Source organism: Micrasema longulum, unplaced genomic scaffold (genome assembly GCF_059751315.1).
Source record: "Micrasema longulum isolate JH-2025_06_02 unplaced genomic scaffold, ASM5975131v1 h1tg000271l, whole genome shotgun sequence".
Taxonomy (NCBI): Eukaryota; Metazoa; Arthropoda; class Insecta; order Trichoptera; family Brachycentridae; genus Micrasema; species Micrasema longulum.
The window spans coordinates 167,303-186,548 of NW_028277475.1; the positions used below are offsets into that span (position 1 = coordinate 167,303).

Below are 19,246 nucleotides of genomic sequence, written 5' to 3' on the forward strand. Positions count from 1 at the left end.
TCCCACCCTGTTCACATTTAATCCCAGCAGTTTTTTGACTCTCAAAAACGACACAACGCGTCAGAATTGAATTTAAATCGGCAGTTGCGTACTAAGCGACGTCTACAGAGTAGCTAATGGCCAAAACGTAAAACTTCGACGTCTAAGGCTTCAGTTTCTGGACTACAATTCTACGGAGAAAATAATATCAAAAGGAATTACATAACCCAGTAAGTAAATGTTAGATACTAGGTATTATTTTTTTGCTAAGACATTTAAAGTTGTTCAAGGAATGGAATGTTCTTTGCTAGATTTTGGAGTATTAAATTTGCCTTTATTCGAACTGATTTCATACAAAATTTCTACTGCAATGGATCCATTATAACGTAGTAACTTTGGAAAATCAAAAACTTTTTTTAAATTTGGCTCTTACTAGGTTTTGAAATTTGACAGCCGTTGTATTGTTGACACGTTACGCTTTAGGTACAAAATGTGTTATTTCTACGCTTGTGGATGTTTCAGCTTTGTTGTCATGTTATTAAACTTTTTGCTCGTTCGCCTGCTTGTCGACACGTTACGCTCTAGACATAAAATGTGTTATTTCTTTGCTTGTGGATGTTTCAGCTTTGTTGTCATGTTATTAAACTTTTTGCTCGTTCGCCTGTTTGTCGACACGTTACGCTCTAGACATAAAAGGTGTTATTTCTACGCTTGTCGACGTTTCAGCTTTGTTGTCATGTTATTAAACCTTTTGCTCGTTCGCAATCTGAATCGAAGCGACGTTGAAAAAGTGGCATCATCAGTAAGTAGCCAATTTTCCATTCATACATGAGATGTCGCACTTTTTGCTGATATAGCGGGCTTTACTCGTCTCTGATTTCCCTCGAGTGGATAGCGACTGAGGTCGTCTGTAAAGTGTGTAATTCCTCAGTTCGTTGACGTTTCGGTGTTGCCGTCATGTTTCGACGCTTTTTTCTCGTTTGTGGTGTTTTGCTTGTAGTGTTGTTCGTCGTGCGGCGGCGGCCTTGCGCGACCTCGTCCCGCTTACCGCGCGAGTGTGAAAGCCAAGGTTCGCGTCCTATCTGTGTCATTGTCTCACGGGATACACACGAAATTTTATCAGCTATTTATATTGTCTTAAGTGGAGTATTTCTGCGTGGGGATTCCGAGGAAATAAATCCATTTCAAAGAACTTTGGGTTGCGGAGAATTCCCTCTGAAACTAAATAAGAAATTGTTTAAAAATATGAAAAAGAGAGGGAAAACTTTTTTGAGAAGCGAATATGGAAGTCTAGGCATTAGTCATCGGCTGGTTTTAGTGGCCACTTTACACACTGTGTAACATTTACCATTCTGTCTATGTTTAAACATCCAGTATTCTTATATTATTATAGAACCCACATGTAAATGACTAAATTCAGTGTATTCCCATACTATTTTTATGTGATGAAATGGAAATCATAAACATTCAAATTCTACAGAAAAATGCAGTAAGTCGATGAGGATAATATGTATTATTATTATGGATAACTTATATAGCGCCATTTTCGTAATATAATACCTCAACTTTTTCATTTGTAATTTAAGAAAAACAATTTTCTGGTCAATTTTCAAAACAATTGACAGGTCATAATTATTATGTTATTATCTTATATATACTTATTATAAACTCATTTTTATTATTTGTTTTTAACAATAATTTGTTAATACCATTTTTTTTATACGTATAAGTAGATATATATAAATATATATATATATATATATTTTGTTTAAATTCTTTACAAGTTATTTACAATTTGCTTTTTAATTCAATTACTTTTCTTATATCTTTTCTTTTAGACTTCCATTTAGGAAAAAGGCAAAGTCACAAAATTCAATTTTATTTCAAGCAATTTAAAAGTATTACGAAATGGAAAAAAAATATTTATGAAGAAAAAAACAAATCAAAATTTAAAATAATGGTCAAGACATATGTGATAAAAAAATTATACATTAAATATATTTGCAATGTTATTATTAGAACACACATAACAATATGTATGATATGTGTAAAATAAATCAAAATAAAATATCCATATATTTTTTTTCTTTTTTACTATGTAAAGTTTCACTGTTTGCATGGCAGTATGCTTTTTATTGTTTCTACATGAATACAAAAAAGCGTTGTTTTTCTTTTAAATTATTACCTACTATGTTTGTACTTACCTGTATATTTTTTGTAAAAGCCCCTTGGGCGTATTGTAAAATTAAATAAATAAGCCCTGTAAATGCCTAGACTTCCATATTCCCTTATTTAAGGTATTCTTCATCCCTGTTGTAATTTGTTAATCTTCAATTCTTAATTACTGATTAAAATCTTAATTACTCCCGAGGGGGTTAATCTGTCTTTTGTTTTAAACAAACGTTTAGACAAACTCAAATATTGTAATAAAACCAGCTGGTCCAAGAAGTTTAAAAATAGGAATAGGATTAAGGTTTAAGAATAGGATTGTTTTTAGGCGTTGCCTAGTATGTGAAATAATTCAGTCAGAGTAATCTCTTCACAACAATAAAGGTTTCAGCTCTTTTACTTCACTAAAATTTACATTGTTATCACATGCTACGTATTTATTAAAATGATTTAGAGAACAAGTGGGTTTTAATTTTTTTCCGAAACATCACTTCACTCTCACAGTTTTGCACCTTTGCTGGGAGAGCATTCTATGCCGTAGGGCCTGCGACCGCAAATGCGCATTCGCCGAATTTAGTGCGCTGTTTGCGTAGAGATATAATAACTTTTCCTCTCGACGTTGATGTAGCTGGCCTAAGCGTAAGACGTCTATCAGCTAGTTCATATTTCTTATACACAAGCCGACAGAGTTTGTATTCCACCCTCTGTGGAAAGCGTAGCCAGTGTAATTCCCGAAGTAGTGGAGTGATATGACTGAACTTAGGGATTCCGAAAATAAGTCTCGCTGCGGCATTCAATACATGTATTGAAATATAGAAAGAATGCATGAAGATTTCAACTTTTATAAATGATATATTAACTCATAAGCCTATTTAGCTTATTTTTTTAATATTTTAATGTATGAAGCATGTAATTTTTGAAAAATAATTCGGTTTTCTCATAGTAAAGCAACACATTAAATATAATAAAATTTAACCAATAATTTATTTATTTATTTAAATACGGCATTTCTGTCATTTACATATTTGTGGTATAAATAGTGCTTAAAAATAAAAAATAAAAAAAATCGAGTATGAAATATTAATATACTCGTACTGTACACATTACAAATAACTTAAAATACATATGTATTTTAAAGAAATTATACAATAACAAAATACATTAATCAATCAAATTACAACTATTCTAACCCAATCTCCTGAAGATGATTGGCTCTTTTTGATAAAAATATGTTGGTCACTTTATTTTTTAAGTTAGGCAGAGATGAACTAAATATATCAAAATATGATGCATATTCATTCCCGGTATTCTGTAATCTAACAATATGTAAATTATATTGAGCTACCGTTCGAGAATTTTGACAATAAAATATTGTAGATGTTCTGCTTAACCTAGGTGGTCAGTGGTCATATATAATAATGTCATATATACGAAAGCAAACATTGAAAAAATTAGAAATTAGTAGCAAAACCTCGCAAAAGAATAATAATTCACCAAAAAAACCGTTTAGCTCCTATCGCGTTCCAAATCTTGATTTGGTTTCTAGTTTAACAACAAACGTTTAACGAACGGTTTCGGTTTGCGCTTGCAATTCTCAACACGAGTACCTACGGCTTGTTGTGTTGCTGCAATCTGTAGCTAACTTCGTAGTTAATAATCATATAATTATTGTTCTCCGTATGAGCGACTCTAGCCAGTGGCGTGTTATTACTCTAAGAAAAAAACAGTCTCAAATCTCATTATACAAGGGTTTAAAACTGAAAAATAAGTTACCTAACGAAATAGAAAGCCTGGAAATATTTTAAAACAATTGAGAATTTTCAATGAAATAAATTATTCTTGATAAATTTAATAAAATGTAATATTATCAAATTAGAGGTATTAGTTATTCAGATATTATGCACTAACTTAATAAATCATCAGTACTTATATAAGTAAATATTAGTACATAAACAATTACCGACTTTCGATGTCTACCGGTTTCGAGACGTACCGTCTCTTCGTCTAGACACTTACTACACTAACATTAAAATAGTGAAATACGCTTGATTTATTTTATTGTTGTAATATGCGTGTCCTTAAATGAGTTTTTTCAAAAACATTTTGGGAATACTTATATGAAATAATGTATGATAGATTTTCTAAACAAACAAATAAAAAATATGTACAATATTTTGAGTACATCTATATTTTTGTAAACAAACACTGGATTGTCCTCGAAGTATGATCTCTCTTCCATTTTGAAAAAAATATACCTACATATTTAGGAAGTCGTTAAAAGTATGTTTAAATAATTATAGGCATATTTTTTACACTTTTACAATAAGCGAGTCTTAACTTCTTATAAAGATTATCATTTCTATTATGTAAGCTTGTGTTTTATTTATCGTAAAAATAATCGTGTACTTATGTAATTAGTTATCTGGGCTTAAATAGACACAACACATTATAATTTATTCACTATCTACAAAGTTAATTTAAAGGGTTTTGAATAACACTTAAAAAATGACAAGAAAAAACAAAGGCTTTACACATTTTTAATCATATTTTATTTTATACTGGCTGAAATTTCGGAAGACAGTATGATGCGACGCGGTTAAAATGTGTGTTTTGGTTTTCTGCCGCTAGATGACGATAGCGGCGTTCGCAGCGCGCTGGCGTTATGCGTTCTACGTTTCCATATGTAGTGCGGGAAATCAGGTATTTGTTAGGACTGTACTTCACAGGATCATTTCTGTAGTGCTTCCTCCCTCGTCATATTAACTCTTCACCAGAGTGACAAACCGCGATGAGGAGATGTGGCGCGGTCCCCTGAGCGTGAGGCAGGCCTTGTTTCGGCTCATATGTGCTGGAACCTGGCCATCGATGATCGTTCGCCGGACGGCTTTTGTCGGACGGTTAGGGGGGCTGTCGCTTTCTGAGCGGTCCCATTATTAAAAATTATATTTATTATACCTTCATACTTAAGTATGGGAATTTTCTACTCATAATAATTAATTTTCAGTGTAAGATTAGAACTTCCAAGAGAAGGTAATATGGGAGTCTAGGTTTACAGGGCTTATGACCTGTCAATGGCTAGTATAAGTGGCCAACTTTACACACTGTAACATTCACCTTTCTGCCCATATTTGAACGTCTATATTTCTTCAATTATTTCATCTGTTGATGTTTGTGAAACAATCTAACACATGAAACGAGAAAAAAAAACTAGGTTCCTATAAAGCAATTTACATGTGTAGCTCACAACCCATCAACCAGAGATTTCGACTCTAATTGGTCGATGACACGACCCCTCCTTGTTAGTTCCTCTACTCTTATCATTCGCTATTGATAAATAATTTTGATCACATGTATTGTGTTTATTTTTATTTCGTAATCTACTGATTTTAGATTGATATACTTTTATAGTGTTTCATGAAATGTAGAAAGTTCTAGTACAAACATACTTAATTACCCTTTCCCATACCCTTCTCAAAAATGTTATAAATATTCATATAAATTCAGTATTTGAATATGAAGAATTTTTAGTTTTAGAATTTAATCACAAACAAGTACCTACTTATTCATGAAAAGTCTTTTTCCTTTTATCCGGACAGTTTTTGCACGCTTTCACCACACAATTGGGCATTTTTTCAGTTTCAAATTAAATATCAAGATCTCGTCAAAACTCGGCTGGCGGTTAGAGAATGACTAAATTTGCGCTGGGCATAGGTTGAGTGTCATAATTTTACAGGGCTTAGGGTAAAACACAGTCTGACTTTTCTTCATCAACACGTATTCCTGTATTTTCTCCCCGGTTTATGGCACTAGAGCAGTGATTTTTGCATTAATTTGATTCGAGCACGATGAGGACTCGTAGGCCCGGTTGTTTGATCGTAATAAAAGTGGAAGTTTTACTATAGTTTAATTTATTAACGAATTTGGTTTTAATATCTATGCGTTATTTACCTGCGTTTTTAATTGAGTAAAATGTAACCACAAATATTTTTTTCGATTCCAAATCTCAAAAACGGAATATTATATTTTGTTAATTTTTACCCATTGTTACACTGTAGAATGTGACTTTGCAAATGTCTTAAAAGCGAACAAATTAAACCACGCGGCAACATGGCAACATGGCATATTTAAACGCAATAAATTAACATCGATAAACAGAATCTTATAATAATAGTAAAGTTTGACGATTTCATATAATAAAAACCTATGAACAATAACAATATTTTGATATCTTATTTGAAAACAAGAATGACAAGAAAAATTAAAAGACAACAAACATACGGTAATCCAGCAAGCTCTGAAATATTATAATGTAGGCAAAGAATTAAGAATAGTCCAGAAACCGCATACGCGCAGCAAACAGAAGGCGACTAAACTACTATTAAACGAATAGTTTTACGTTTTGACCTATTAGTTTCTTTGTAGACGTCGCTCAGTACGCAACTTCCGATTTGAATTCAACTTTTAAAATATAATTTTAGTTAGAATTAGAAAAATTGGGCATTGAAGGTTAAGAAATGCACTATCATATTTTCTTTTTTTTTGTACTTATACTTATGGCTCTAAAATCATAGTTAATTAAACGATAGTTTTTTTTTTATGCACACTTCAGATTATATTCTTTATCCGTGAATTAAATGCATTATTTTTGTTGCAGAGAGGAAGTGAAGAACCATACGGTGAGATGGAATGCAACATTCCAGTTTGTGTGCAAGATGTCGGCCAACGCCTCTACTGGAGTCCTGGACCCAACCGTTCTCAGGATATCAGTCAGGAAAGAATGCAAAGGTAAGGAATTAAAAATCACAATAATCTCTTCTATGAACTAAAAACGAATAAAACTAATATATCAGTAAATAAATTCAAAGTAAATTAACAAATTAACACTGCTACACTGAAAAATTATGAAAATGGCTATTGCCCTAAGATCCTCAAATGTTGATATCCAACATGAGCCTTCCAAAATGAATCTCACAGGAGTATGAAATTTCATTACAAAACTTATTTTATAATATAAATCTAACGATAAGTTGAGTTTTGCCTTTCTGTTTTTTTTGTTTACCTCATTCAAAATCTTCAGGTGGGCGGTCATACCAGAAGCTGGGCTTCGTGGACAAGAACTTGGCGGAGTTGGCCGGTGCGGGAGAGGCAGCCCAGAGGTGCCTGCTGGAAGGGTACGACGCTCGGAGACGCCAGGACAATAGCACTCTCAAGCTCCGGATACGCATGAACATGCTGTCTGGAGATCCCCTCTTCAAAGTGTAAGAGCTTTTAACACTACGCCTATCTCTCACTGAACCCATCCAACACTTATACTAATCACGCTTAGCCCATACCTGTGATCGGCAAACAAATTAGTCAAAAGAGACAAAAATCAGCAGTACACCAATTAAGATTTCTTTCTAGAGGCATATTTCTTTCCACTTTGAAATGTTTCCTATTGAAAGCCAACCTACCTTATTATTTATTTATTTCATTATCGTAAACGCCCAGAGGGCTTTTACAAGCATGATACATAGACAAAATATAAAAAATAAGAAATAAAATGTAGCGTTTGGTACATTTATTTATTTTTAAGATTTACATACATACATACATATTTATATATATTGAAGAAAAGAGAAACAAGAAGAAACAGTTTACATAATATATTATATAGACTAATTTTTTAATATTTTTTTTACATTTGCAATTCACAATTTTCATTAATTGTGTAGGATAAAGATTGCTGAGGGTTTGGTTGGAGTTCCTACCCCAGTTAGAGATTGACAGAGAAGACACGAGGTTGCTGTTTAATGCGTATTTATTGCATGGCGAATAAATTATGTCGGACGAGTGTTACGTCGATGATGGGTTGAACAGACTGCACTTGAACTACATGCTGGAACTGTGTGATGTCGTCGAGCTGGTCTGACGTGAACTGAACTGACTGATGTTGGCTGCGTCCTGTGGTCTCTTTATAGACCATATTCCTTTGTAGTTCATTTCTTCACGGTAGGGACGATGTGAATGTACGGCAGGGCGACGATCCCGTCTTTATGTGCAATATTGCTAGAGTTGTAATATAAATTGTATTGGGTTCGATAGAAAATGATGACATTGCATTGTCGGTCATTAGTCTACTTCAGGTGAACTAATTTAACACGTATGTGTCATCGACTATGAACTATGGACCCTACAATTGCATTTAAATACATATTCGTACATATAACTAGTAAGAAAACATATTTTTTTAAAACATACTGTATGTATATCTGTACCTCAGAGGCAGACGGATGCAAATCCAAACGTCAAATGTTCAATTAGAGCCTAAAGAATCTACTTTCTCTAAGTGATTTCTAATCATTTATAGCATTCATTTGTATTTTCAGTATCTTAATACATTGGTTTTTTCATTGTAAGACTTACATTTCTTCAAAATCAATGGACATGATCATGGATACGAAAATCGAAATGTCATTTCATCAAATTCTGGATTTGCATCCGTCTGCCTCTGAGGTACAGCTATAAAGATGACATGATAAGCATGAATTGTAAAATATTTAAATAAATCAATATACCCAGTAAGAATTTAAATTTTTTTAAGATACACTAATAAAAAATAAAAATAATAAGGTATTGCTATAAATACACAGTTGTAAACATAAATATACAAGGTAGAAAAGAAAATTCTAAACAAATTATTCACATGTTTTAAAATGCTTAAAAGTATCATCTGTAAAAAAGAACTAAGCAAAAGTTATGCATATAAGAAATAAATATGTATATATAGATTTAAGTATCTACTTATAAGAAATAATGGACAATAGCAAAATAAATTTTGACTTGAAACACATAACACTTTAGAATATATCATACAACCTTGCTGCCAGAAATTTGTTACATAAGGCAAACTTATATCAGTTTAAAGAATTATTTTTATTTATTTTTGCACCACAACAGGCCAGGAGACCCTATTACAGTGATAAATTACATCACAGAACACCCAGGCTTGAGGAAAATCACATTTTAATTTTTGTGTTCTCACCGGAATGGAACCCGGAACCTTCCGTGCGTGAGTCAAGCATCTTGACCACTACGCCGTGGAGGCCGCCGAAGATTATGCAGAAGATCTGCGTGTTCGCTCTCCGTTTCAACTAAAAATTCTTTATATAGTGTATTTTTATAAGTCGGAAATAACGTCAAAAATATAATACATGTTAAGAGTGAAATTTTACGATTCTAATGATATACATGTAACTCTAAATGTATTCAAAAAAGTTTTCTTTTATATTTGTCAGGTTTAATAACACATACAAAACGGCTCGCAGTAGGCATCACGTCATTTTGACGTCACGCGTTAAGTCTGGCAACTGCGCAAGATTTTGTCAATTTTAGTTAGGCATAGTCAGACCCATGTGCAGTTGTCTTTTTCGCACAGTATCGGGGATAAATTTGCGAGAGAGTGACAAAAAAAATGTTCAAACATTAGACTGTTTATCTTCGCTTCACTTATTAAATGGTCAAGATATATATTTTTTTTTTCAATATAATTATTTTTTCATTTGTGATGTCTCCTTCAGGCCGTCGCCCTTGCTGAAGCACGAGCAGCTGTCGGAGCACCTGTCCTCCGCCGTAGCCCTAGCCGAGCCCCCGCCGCCACCGCCCCCGCCGGTGCCGCCCGCCGCGCCGCCGCCGCCGCCCGCTGACCCGGGGCCCCCCAAGGAGGACGACTGCGGCTCCTCCATAGCCTCCGGCAGTTCGGGATTCGGGTCTCTGCCCAAGAAGAGGCCCGCGCTCTTCGGCAGCGGTGAGAAGACATAAAAAAAAATGTCATTATTAATAATTTTAAAAAAATCATCATCATCACCCCTTTCCACACCAAGTGGTGCATAGGGCACTATATTGGTAAGCCAAATATAGCGTAGGTCGATCATCTGTTACATTATAGTAAAGTGATCAGTCCTCTGCTTCAGTTTAATTTCATATAACTAATTTTTTCAAGCTGATAAGAGGTTATATAGAGAACTCAGCCTATTTTGGAAAGTATCCATTTTGATGTTCCTGATGAACATCTCCGACAGCGTCAGCACAGACCATTTTACCTGCCAGCTTCCAGAACCTCTGGTTACGCCGATTGGAAGAGCAGTCAGGCAGCTGAACATTATCATGGAGATCGGCATCTTTTACATCAGTGAAACTATGTTTAAGATGCAAATACTCTGCTATTTTTCTTTTTTTTTCTTTCTTTTTAATACAAGATCAAGGCAAGATCTGGACTTTTTTGGTTTGAGTTTACAGCCATTTAAACGAGCACTAAATAAATAGTCAGATTAAATTTATTAGAGCACTATAAAAATCGATGTTCCATCATTACTGGGACCAGTAAAATTACATATTCCGACTCGTAGGTTGAGCATAGAACAAACTATGGCCTTAATTCTCCAATGACCCGTCTTTGTCATATTCGTAACTCAAGACAAGATCTAGACTTTTTTAATTTAAGTTTACAGCGATTTAAACGAGCACTAAATAAATAGTCTAGATCTTGTCTCGATGTCCCCTTATGTTTGTCAATGCTTCTTTTCTTTTTTAAAAAAATGTTTTTAACTATTCTTTTATTGTAATATTTAAACCCTACAAATTGTATAAATGGACAATATCTGTTAATAAATAAATACACGGCACGCAGTGACTTTTACCTTACAAAGATACATATTTAATAGAACATAAACATTTCAATAAAATGTGAAAAATAAAAAAATCAAATTGAAAAGTACCAGGTTACATAAATACTATAACACAGCAGTTTCGTATTAAGAATTTACTTAAATATTGAAAAAAAAAGTACTTAAAACATTTTTATTTTTTTTAATAAAGTTATTTTGGTCCTATGAAATTGAATTTTAATGATGGTGGTTTGTTTGATTATTTGACAATATTTTCCTCGCATTCCAGAACTCTTGAACCACCAGACGCAGACGAGCATCATCAGCACGGAGCTGCAGCTCCCCCAGTGCCAGGAGTTGGGGGGCAGCGAGCAGCCACCGGCCGGCCCCCGCGGGGCGGAGGACCCTGACCCGGGGGGCGCTGGGGGCACCCTGCAGAGACAGCGAAGCGGTTCCGACATGCTGGATGGCTGCGGTAAATGAGGCTTTTCATTATTTCCTTTCATAATGCCATATGTTTGCCATAATAGCACAAACTTTACCCACCATTTTCCCCTCCCCTAGTGAGCATCCACAGAACAGCTAATAATTATGCTGAGCTGTTGGGCTTGCTCCGCACCACTCCTGCTCCTGAATTAGCTATCCATTCCATCGAATGGCCATCCCCTCAATTCTACTCTTTTTAATTTCTATTCATCTCTTCTTTATTTTCTTTTTATATATTTTTTATAATTGTTCACATATTAGTGAAATAATTTAGATTCTGTTTTATGTCAACAACAACAACAAACCATCACGCCGTTTCTCCATAAGAGTAGGCAGAGAAGATAGAACGCCACATCAATCTTCGCATACAGATTTCACTTCCTCTATATTCATACATCTTCTCATGCACGCACATCGATTATTTCGACTTTTAACATGTCCATCTTCAAGTTTTTGTTGGGTTTGGTAATGCAATGTCTTTCTCGGTCTTCCTCTATTTCTTCATCCATCAACATTCGCATCGTAAATATTTTTAGCCGTTCTTTTGCTGTCCATTCGCTCTACATATCCGAACCAACGCAGAGCTCCTTTCTTGATTTTTCCTTTCTGTTTTATGTCAATTACTATAATACTTTATGCAAATATTGTAAGAGCCCTCTGGGCGTTTATAAATAAATAAATAAGTATTAAATCTTAAATCATTTGTAATACTTGACCTATAGTCCTTAAAATATAGCTTGATTAGAATGACAGTTGTCAGCAAAAGTGAGGACATAACTTTGTAGTAACGTCTAAGGAGTGATTTATATTGATGCACGAAAAATCATTAGTATCTGGCATGTTAATTTATTTTTTAATACAATGCTTGACATATAAATCAACATAATTATATAAAATCACCTTTAAAAATAAAAAAAACTTGAGATGTTAGAGATGAGACAAATTAATCAACATAAATCGATCGAATAAAAAATAATTCATTTGTTGTTATTCGTGAAAAAAGGTATTTTATGTCTTATTTTTTAGTAAATAATTGTCTTAAACACTATAATAGTAATAGGCTTGTTTTTGCGTTTTTAAATAAATTTTCGGAAACTGAGTCTCGTGTTTGCAAAAAACTGAAAAAATCAATTTGATCGGTACATGATCAGTGATCAATAATTTCCTATCACTAGTGACATTAGTTTGACAGCTGCCATTTTAATCAAGCTGTATTTTAAGGACTATAGGTGTGTTCAGTCTTTACGTCCTATTTTTGCATGGCCAGCCCCATGAGCACGGAAATGAAGAGCGCTTTAACGCGATTAAAGAAACCGACAAGATGACACCGTAATATGTTTTTTTTAAAAGTGATCCAAATGTATGAATAAAGACACAATTAAAAATGCATACAGCTGCCAAATTGTAGCCTTAAAAAAGGATACCCTGGCCTCATTTCTTTTCCTAATATTTCTGTCTTTTACATTTCAGTAATAGCGCATTCAGCCGTGACCGGACACTGCCCCGCGTGCCTGCGCGGACATTCTAGGAATAGTTCCAATACATCGGGAGAAATGTCTTCTAAGGTATGAAATCATCATTTACCCATCTGCATCATCTACATCTCATAAGATGAGTTCTATGCTTCTGGGTGCCAGTCTAGGGACAGTAAAATATTGCAGTATAAAACCACCTAAATCAATATTTTGCGTTGACCCTGCCAGGAATCGAACCCGGAATCTCGAGCATGGTAGCGAACGCCCCGTACACTACGAAATGAGGCTGCCTTGTCTTCATTTAATTTTATCATTTTTACCTGAGAGTAGCCGTCATTTTGTGAGGTGGCTTAAATTTACTTAAAATCAGTGTCAATCTAATGGAAAATGACATAATGTTTTGAGTATGTCCAAATGCTTGCAGACTGGCTGGATTTTCTTCCTAAGGAGTTGTTCGTATTTAAATTTGTTGCAACAGAGAGGGAAAACATTTTTGAGAAGGGAATATGGGAGTCTTATAAGCCCTGTAAATGCCTAGACTTCCATATCCCTTCTCAAAAATGTTTTCCCCCGAAAATGACAAATGCGCTTGCAAAATGATCTCGCTTCCTCTACATTCATACATCTTCTCATGTCCAAACCAACGCAGCACCCCTTTCTTGATTCTGTCGATAATGCGTATCTCAGCTTTACACAGTTCACGGATCTCGACATTTGTGCACCTATCATACATCGTTTTACCACACATTCGCATGAGGGATCGCATTTCGACAGCATTTAACCTACTTTCATCATCATTTTTTCAATTCCATACTTCGCTCCCATACATTGGAGTTGGCACTAGAACTGCTAGTTTAGCCTCCTGCGATAAACATTTGTTTGCCAAAGTAGATTTCAGTACACTGTTCACCCTATTTCAACAAACTTCCCAGATACACAAATTCTTCTACCTGATTCAGAATATCTCAGTTCACACTGATCTCACATTTAGTTATATTTTCATCACTTTCAAAAACCATCACTTTGGATTTATCAACATTCATAAGCAAATCGCTTTTCTTGCATACATCGTAGACTTTTGTTACCAAGAATTGCAGGTCTTCATTGCTGCTAGCAAGAAGCACGGCATCATCTTAAGCGTACTTAATAGAATGAATTCTTTGCTATATTGATTATAGTTAGATATTTATCTATACCTATGTACTATCATGCCTACTAAAAATGAAGACATGATTTTTGTCAGCATCCCTGTGAATATAATACTACTGATAATATTCACCGCATGCGCCCGCTGGACACCTGTATAAGGCTATATCTCAAGACCCGAGCGGGGGAAGGGTGGGGAGTCATGAGTAGAGACCGGAAAACAGTGGTGTTATTATTTGTGAAAAGCGGTGTTATTTTTTAAAACCAATTTGAGTACACGGGTTGATAATAAAAGTCAAAGGCGTTGTTTTTTTTGCATTAAAAATATTTATTTTACAATAATACAACATTAATAACACTGAATATAAACTACATATAAAAAACCGACCGGTAATATATTTTTTTAAAAACTAAATACAAAATAAATTAGAAAATATTAGATAAAACGCGGAATGTAACACGCTGAATCTATCACTACACTCTTCACATTTTTAAACTCAATATTGTAGTCTTTCAGGGCATCTATTTATAGCCCTGATACAATCTGTAGGGTTGGCTGACTCTAAAAATTTTACCCCTGCCACAAACAGTTTTACCTCTTCATGACTTGTATTAATTCTAAATTATATGGCGAACACACAACAGCCTGAAGAATCAGTAGTTTCGTTGCAAAACAAATCAATTTTTTGTTTTGTAAAACTTCTTTCGCTTTGCAAACTCTGTCGGCAGCTACAATTCCGAGATATTTCTCCCTTAATTATGGTTGGATAATTTATATAGCGCCATTTAGTGAAAATCTCCTCAAGGGCGCTGAAATGTTTTTGTGCACAGCAAATCTCCAGCACCTGAAAAAAAACAATTGTAAACTGAGAAACGAAAACTGTATTTTCGACATTTTTTTAAGTCTACTTTCAAATGTTTTCATTCGGCGTTAATCTTGAAATTATAATAGTGTTTGTAAAAGTTGTGGCTTTGGAAATTGTTTTGATCAGTTAAGTTTACGAAACAAATTCACTGCGTACTATAAAAATTACAGGTAAAATGTTGAATGTCGTATTTTTATCACTTTATAAATATGCGTTAAAAATAGTTAGGTTATCAAAATCGGTCAAATAACATTAAAAATAAATGTTTTGCTGAGAATAAAGTAAATAATTAATAAATCAAATACCTTGCATATATTTGTCAATCCAGGCACTGACATGCGGATCCTCGAGTTTTTCCGATATTGATAAAGGTTTCAGTCTTGTCTTTAGCCATTCCGTAACAACGTCCTGTCTTCTGGTTACATCTTTTATTTATAAGATTGCTTTGAAATGCAAGCTGAATTCTTCTCTTAATTTTTCTATGTTTTACACCATGCATATGTTTTTCACAAGAATCCTTTCATTCTCAAGATATCGTCATATTCAGCAGAATCGGCACATAACAACACAGATGTGACAGTTTCAAGCCGAGATTCCATAGAATGACGCAGAGAAACAAGTGTGAAGTTAGCAACTTAAAATATTCTTCGAAATATTTTATGGCTGTTCAAAGCCCTGTGTTATTTTTTAAAAAAACACTTTCTTCTTCTTCTTAGTTTTTTTGGCTTTTGTGTTGTTCTAGCCAGTGTCAAGTTTAAGATATCTTATTTAAATATTTACACATGTGTTTAGTACTATACATACAAGTTAGTGTGTTAGTATTTAATATTACATACACTTTACATAATATATAACTTATTTACAACTTAATTCCATTTATATTTACATAAAATTTTAAATATCTGTTTATTTGGGTGACCGAATTTCACGTTATTTTCAAAAAACACCGAATTTCGCCTTATTTTCAAAAAACACCAAATTTTGCGTTATTCACGTAAAAATGCCGAATTTCGCGTTATTTTTCGTTTTATCGCGATCACGAAATTTTCCGGTCTCTAGTCATGGGTAATGATTTAATACCACATTTTGTGTTTATGACTAATTGTTATTTAATATTCCTGTCAATTTGTTAGAAACATGTGACAGTCGGTATTTATTTTAATATCATTTAAAAAGTATTTTTATGTAGTTTTATTGAGCTGTCAATATTTTCCCTTCTAGGCCAGCGGCTACGGTAGTTCTCTAAGTCAACAGAGTCAACACTCGCGGCAAAGTTCCGAGGGTGGAGACTCGTCAGAAGGGGCCCGCCACGCTCAGGTCACCTCCTCAACACACATCAGGTTTGTTGAACCTTTCTTCTCGTGCGCATAATTTATTGTTGACTATGATTGCTGCGTATGTTGACCTGAGTTTTTTTTTAAACTATGGTACTAAATTACATTATGGTAAATTTCAAAGTATAATATTAACCCTAATGAGTTTTCATTCAAATATACGCAAATTCTAAGATTTATTTACCTTTATATAAAAGTTTGCTTTTGGTTTAACAGCTTGTTTCTTTTGGAAATTATTCTTGTCGTCCTTTCAAATTATATTTTAGGCAAGTTTTAATTATATCTCACTAAAATCAAACTTATTTAATTTGAAAAACATAAATTATTATAACCTATTTTCATTCAAATGAATGTCTAAGATATCCATTATTGTGGATAAAGTTTTATGTGAATATACCAATAATTCACAACTCTAGATAAAACTTGCGCTATGAATATATCGGTAACCAATAACTCTAATAAAATTTCTTATGAATATACCAATAATCCATAAATCTGGATAAAGTTTATTCTGAATATATCAAATAGTCCATAACTCTGGATAAAATTTGTTGTGAATATATCGCCGCTGTTTACGTAAAAGTCACTAACCCAAGAACATAATTTTGAGAAATTGCAATATGAAAGTTTGGAGACCAAGGAAAAATCAGATTTTTATGTTTTGGAGGTTTCGTGTATGCTACATAATTCATTCATGTGTTTTTTATAAATTCCATTGGTAATTTTTTCCTTCTGATACATTAAAAAATATCTCGAAGGTTTTCAATGAAGCAAAGTGACTAAAATTTGGCTAAGTGTCTTTTGCTCGTTTATAATCTGGACAATGCAAGTTATTAGAGTGAATAAAAGGAAGAAAATATAATTAATAATTTTTATAATGTTGTCGTTAAAAAAATATTTTAAACATGATTTTTTTAATGTTTTAATTTTTAATAACATACTAAAAAAAAAACAAATAATTGGATTTACGCAACTTTTTTCTAACTATGTTACCTCGGTGACGTTTGCCTCTTAAAGAACATAATTTTATGCTTAGAATGGCATATTTATTTATTTAACGACTTATTCAGTCCATCTAACAACGGTACGTACATTTCTTAATAATATGTACAAGTATAATTGAAATAAAATACAAAAAAAAAATTAAAGCTAGGACAAAAAGTTCAAAAATAATTACTACCTCAAGACAAGATCTGGTCTATCTTAGCAATTGTTTAAATCTAGAAAGACTTGCACAAAAAAATCCAGATCTTATCTCGAGTTTTGTCTGTCTTCATTTTTAAGTTTGTGACTTGCCTGAACGGCGACGATATGAACCAATAATCCACAAGTCTGGATATCATTTGTAATGAATGTGTCAATAATCTAATAATTCTGGATCTATGAATATATCGTAACATAATTTTGGATGAAGTTAGTAAATAGCCTCTGAGGGAGTTATGGCCGTACTGTGTAGGTCTCAAATAATTTATGCATGAGAAGTATGGACGTACATTGTACGATGTCGCTTCTCAAAAATCTTCCATTGAATTGATTCATATTATAAAGATTGGTGTTAATATTTACAAGAAAAATGTAGATTTCTTTCATTTTAAGGAAACTTTTTTCTCTCAAAAACTCACTCTCTCGAAGATTAATAATATAATAATAGTATTTATTAAATGATCATGTTTTTCGCTCCAACTTATATGGATTGGTGTGAAAATTGTTGTTTTCATTTGTCACACATAATATCAGCTTTAAGCTTATCTCACACTGTTTGAATGTTTTATCTAACATTTTTTTATGTTCTAATAGTGTGACGTGGCACTAATATTTTATGTCATATAACAATAATTGTTCATAAATTTTCCTATGTATGTACACATCGCTAGCTCAAAGCAACAACTACGCTCATTTTTTTATTTTTATATTTATCATATTATCAGCGCTATGATTTTTTCAAGTTTTGAATTTTTTAAATTACTTTGCGCTTGACGTCTCAAGTTCTTTTCTCCTTCTTCTCGATGAAATCTGCTGATTGGTCAGTTGATTTACCGTGAAACGGAAATCTATCAAAACTCTTATCATCGGTTGATTCGGAAGAGCCAGTGACATCATGCAAAGTATTTAGTTTTTATCGAAATAATTTTGTATTATTATTTTCATACATTTTCAAGAATCTTCGCCCTACAATAAAATGCTCTAATTTTTACCGTGCGTAAGAATACATTTTTGGTATCCAATTTCCCGTAGGGCTGAACTTCCTCATTATCCTGTAATTGGTGTATTTAAAATCATAAATTTTCCTTATTACTCCTTTAGACTTTTTTTTCAAAGTGAATAATCCATTATTGCATGGGGTTTAGGATTCCCTTAGATCTTTATCATCATCATCCATACTGGGATAGTAAACTAGACTTGGGGCCACTGTGTGGTCTAGTAAATGTTGTATTTAGCAAAACCACATTTTGGATGAAGAAAGTACATGACAAAGCATAATTAGTTTAATACAATATCTTCAATATTATTCATAGTTCGGGATTGTCTTCTAACATTTCTTGGTGGAACGCATTTTAGTTTCTTAAACCTTGTGTGGCATGTCACACGAGTCTACATAGAATACGAGTCATGTTTTGCTATAACAGGCCTAAATAATGTAATTGTTTGTAAATCATATCGACACATCCTACGTACAACTGTGTAACTGAAAAAAGTAAATTTTACAGGAGAGCGATCTAAAGATTTTTTAAAAATCAACTCGTGATATTTCGCTGTTCTTATGTAGCAAAGCTGTGAAATTTGGCATTACGCTTTAAATTGAGTTATTTAATAAGATAAAAAATAAATGTCCTTTCTGAGATCACTAGTTTTTGTTTTGTCACACATGCACACTTATACTTTGCTACATAACCTGTCATCAATACTGTAAGTTGCTGGTACAGGGCTTATTCAATGGGATTCATTGAAATGTTTCACGAGTATCTGCCTAGTTACATAGTTTTACTCTGTACTTCCTTTGATATCTTCCCCTAAAATGTCCACTTACACAGCTTTTACCAAAAAATCCTAATTAATATTAGATCATTTTCATTATTTTAAAAAGTATACCTGTGTTTTGAAATTTTTTCAATTTCTCTCGCTGTCCGAGGTAGAACTGAGCGACG

The 19,246-nt window shown here is 33.4% G+C and overlaps 1 protein-coding gene and 1 non-coding gene across 4 annotated transcripts in view; both read left to right on the top strand.

The window, feature by feature from the left end:
• The window catches only part of LOC148282993 (uncharacterized), a 155,657-nt gene that overhangs the window by 117,054 nt on the left and 19,357 nt on the right, over positions 1-19,246 (top strand). For all 3 annotated transcript variants that reach the window (XM_088224177.1, XM_088224178.1, XM_088224179.1), the window contains exons 3-8: positions 6,803-6,933; positions 7,226-7,406; positions 9,708-9,934; positions 11,083-11,268; positions 12,750-12,844; positions 15,988-16,106. In XM_088224177.1, coding sequence (XP_088080303.1) covers positions 6,803-6,933; positions 7,226-7,406; positions 9,708-9,934; positions 11,083-11,268; positions 12,750-12,844; positions 15,988-16,106 — 939 coding nt within the window. The remainder of the gene's footprint in view (positions 1-6,802; positions 6,934-7,225; positions 7,407-9,707; positions 9,935-11,082; positions 11,269-12,749; positions 12,845-15,987; positions 16,107-19,246) is intronic.
• Positions 4,858-5,074, top strand: LOC148282994 (small nucleolar RNA U3). The gene has a single exon (XR_015821967.1). It is a non-coding gene; the product is annotated as a small nucleolar RNA U3 (small nucleolar RNA).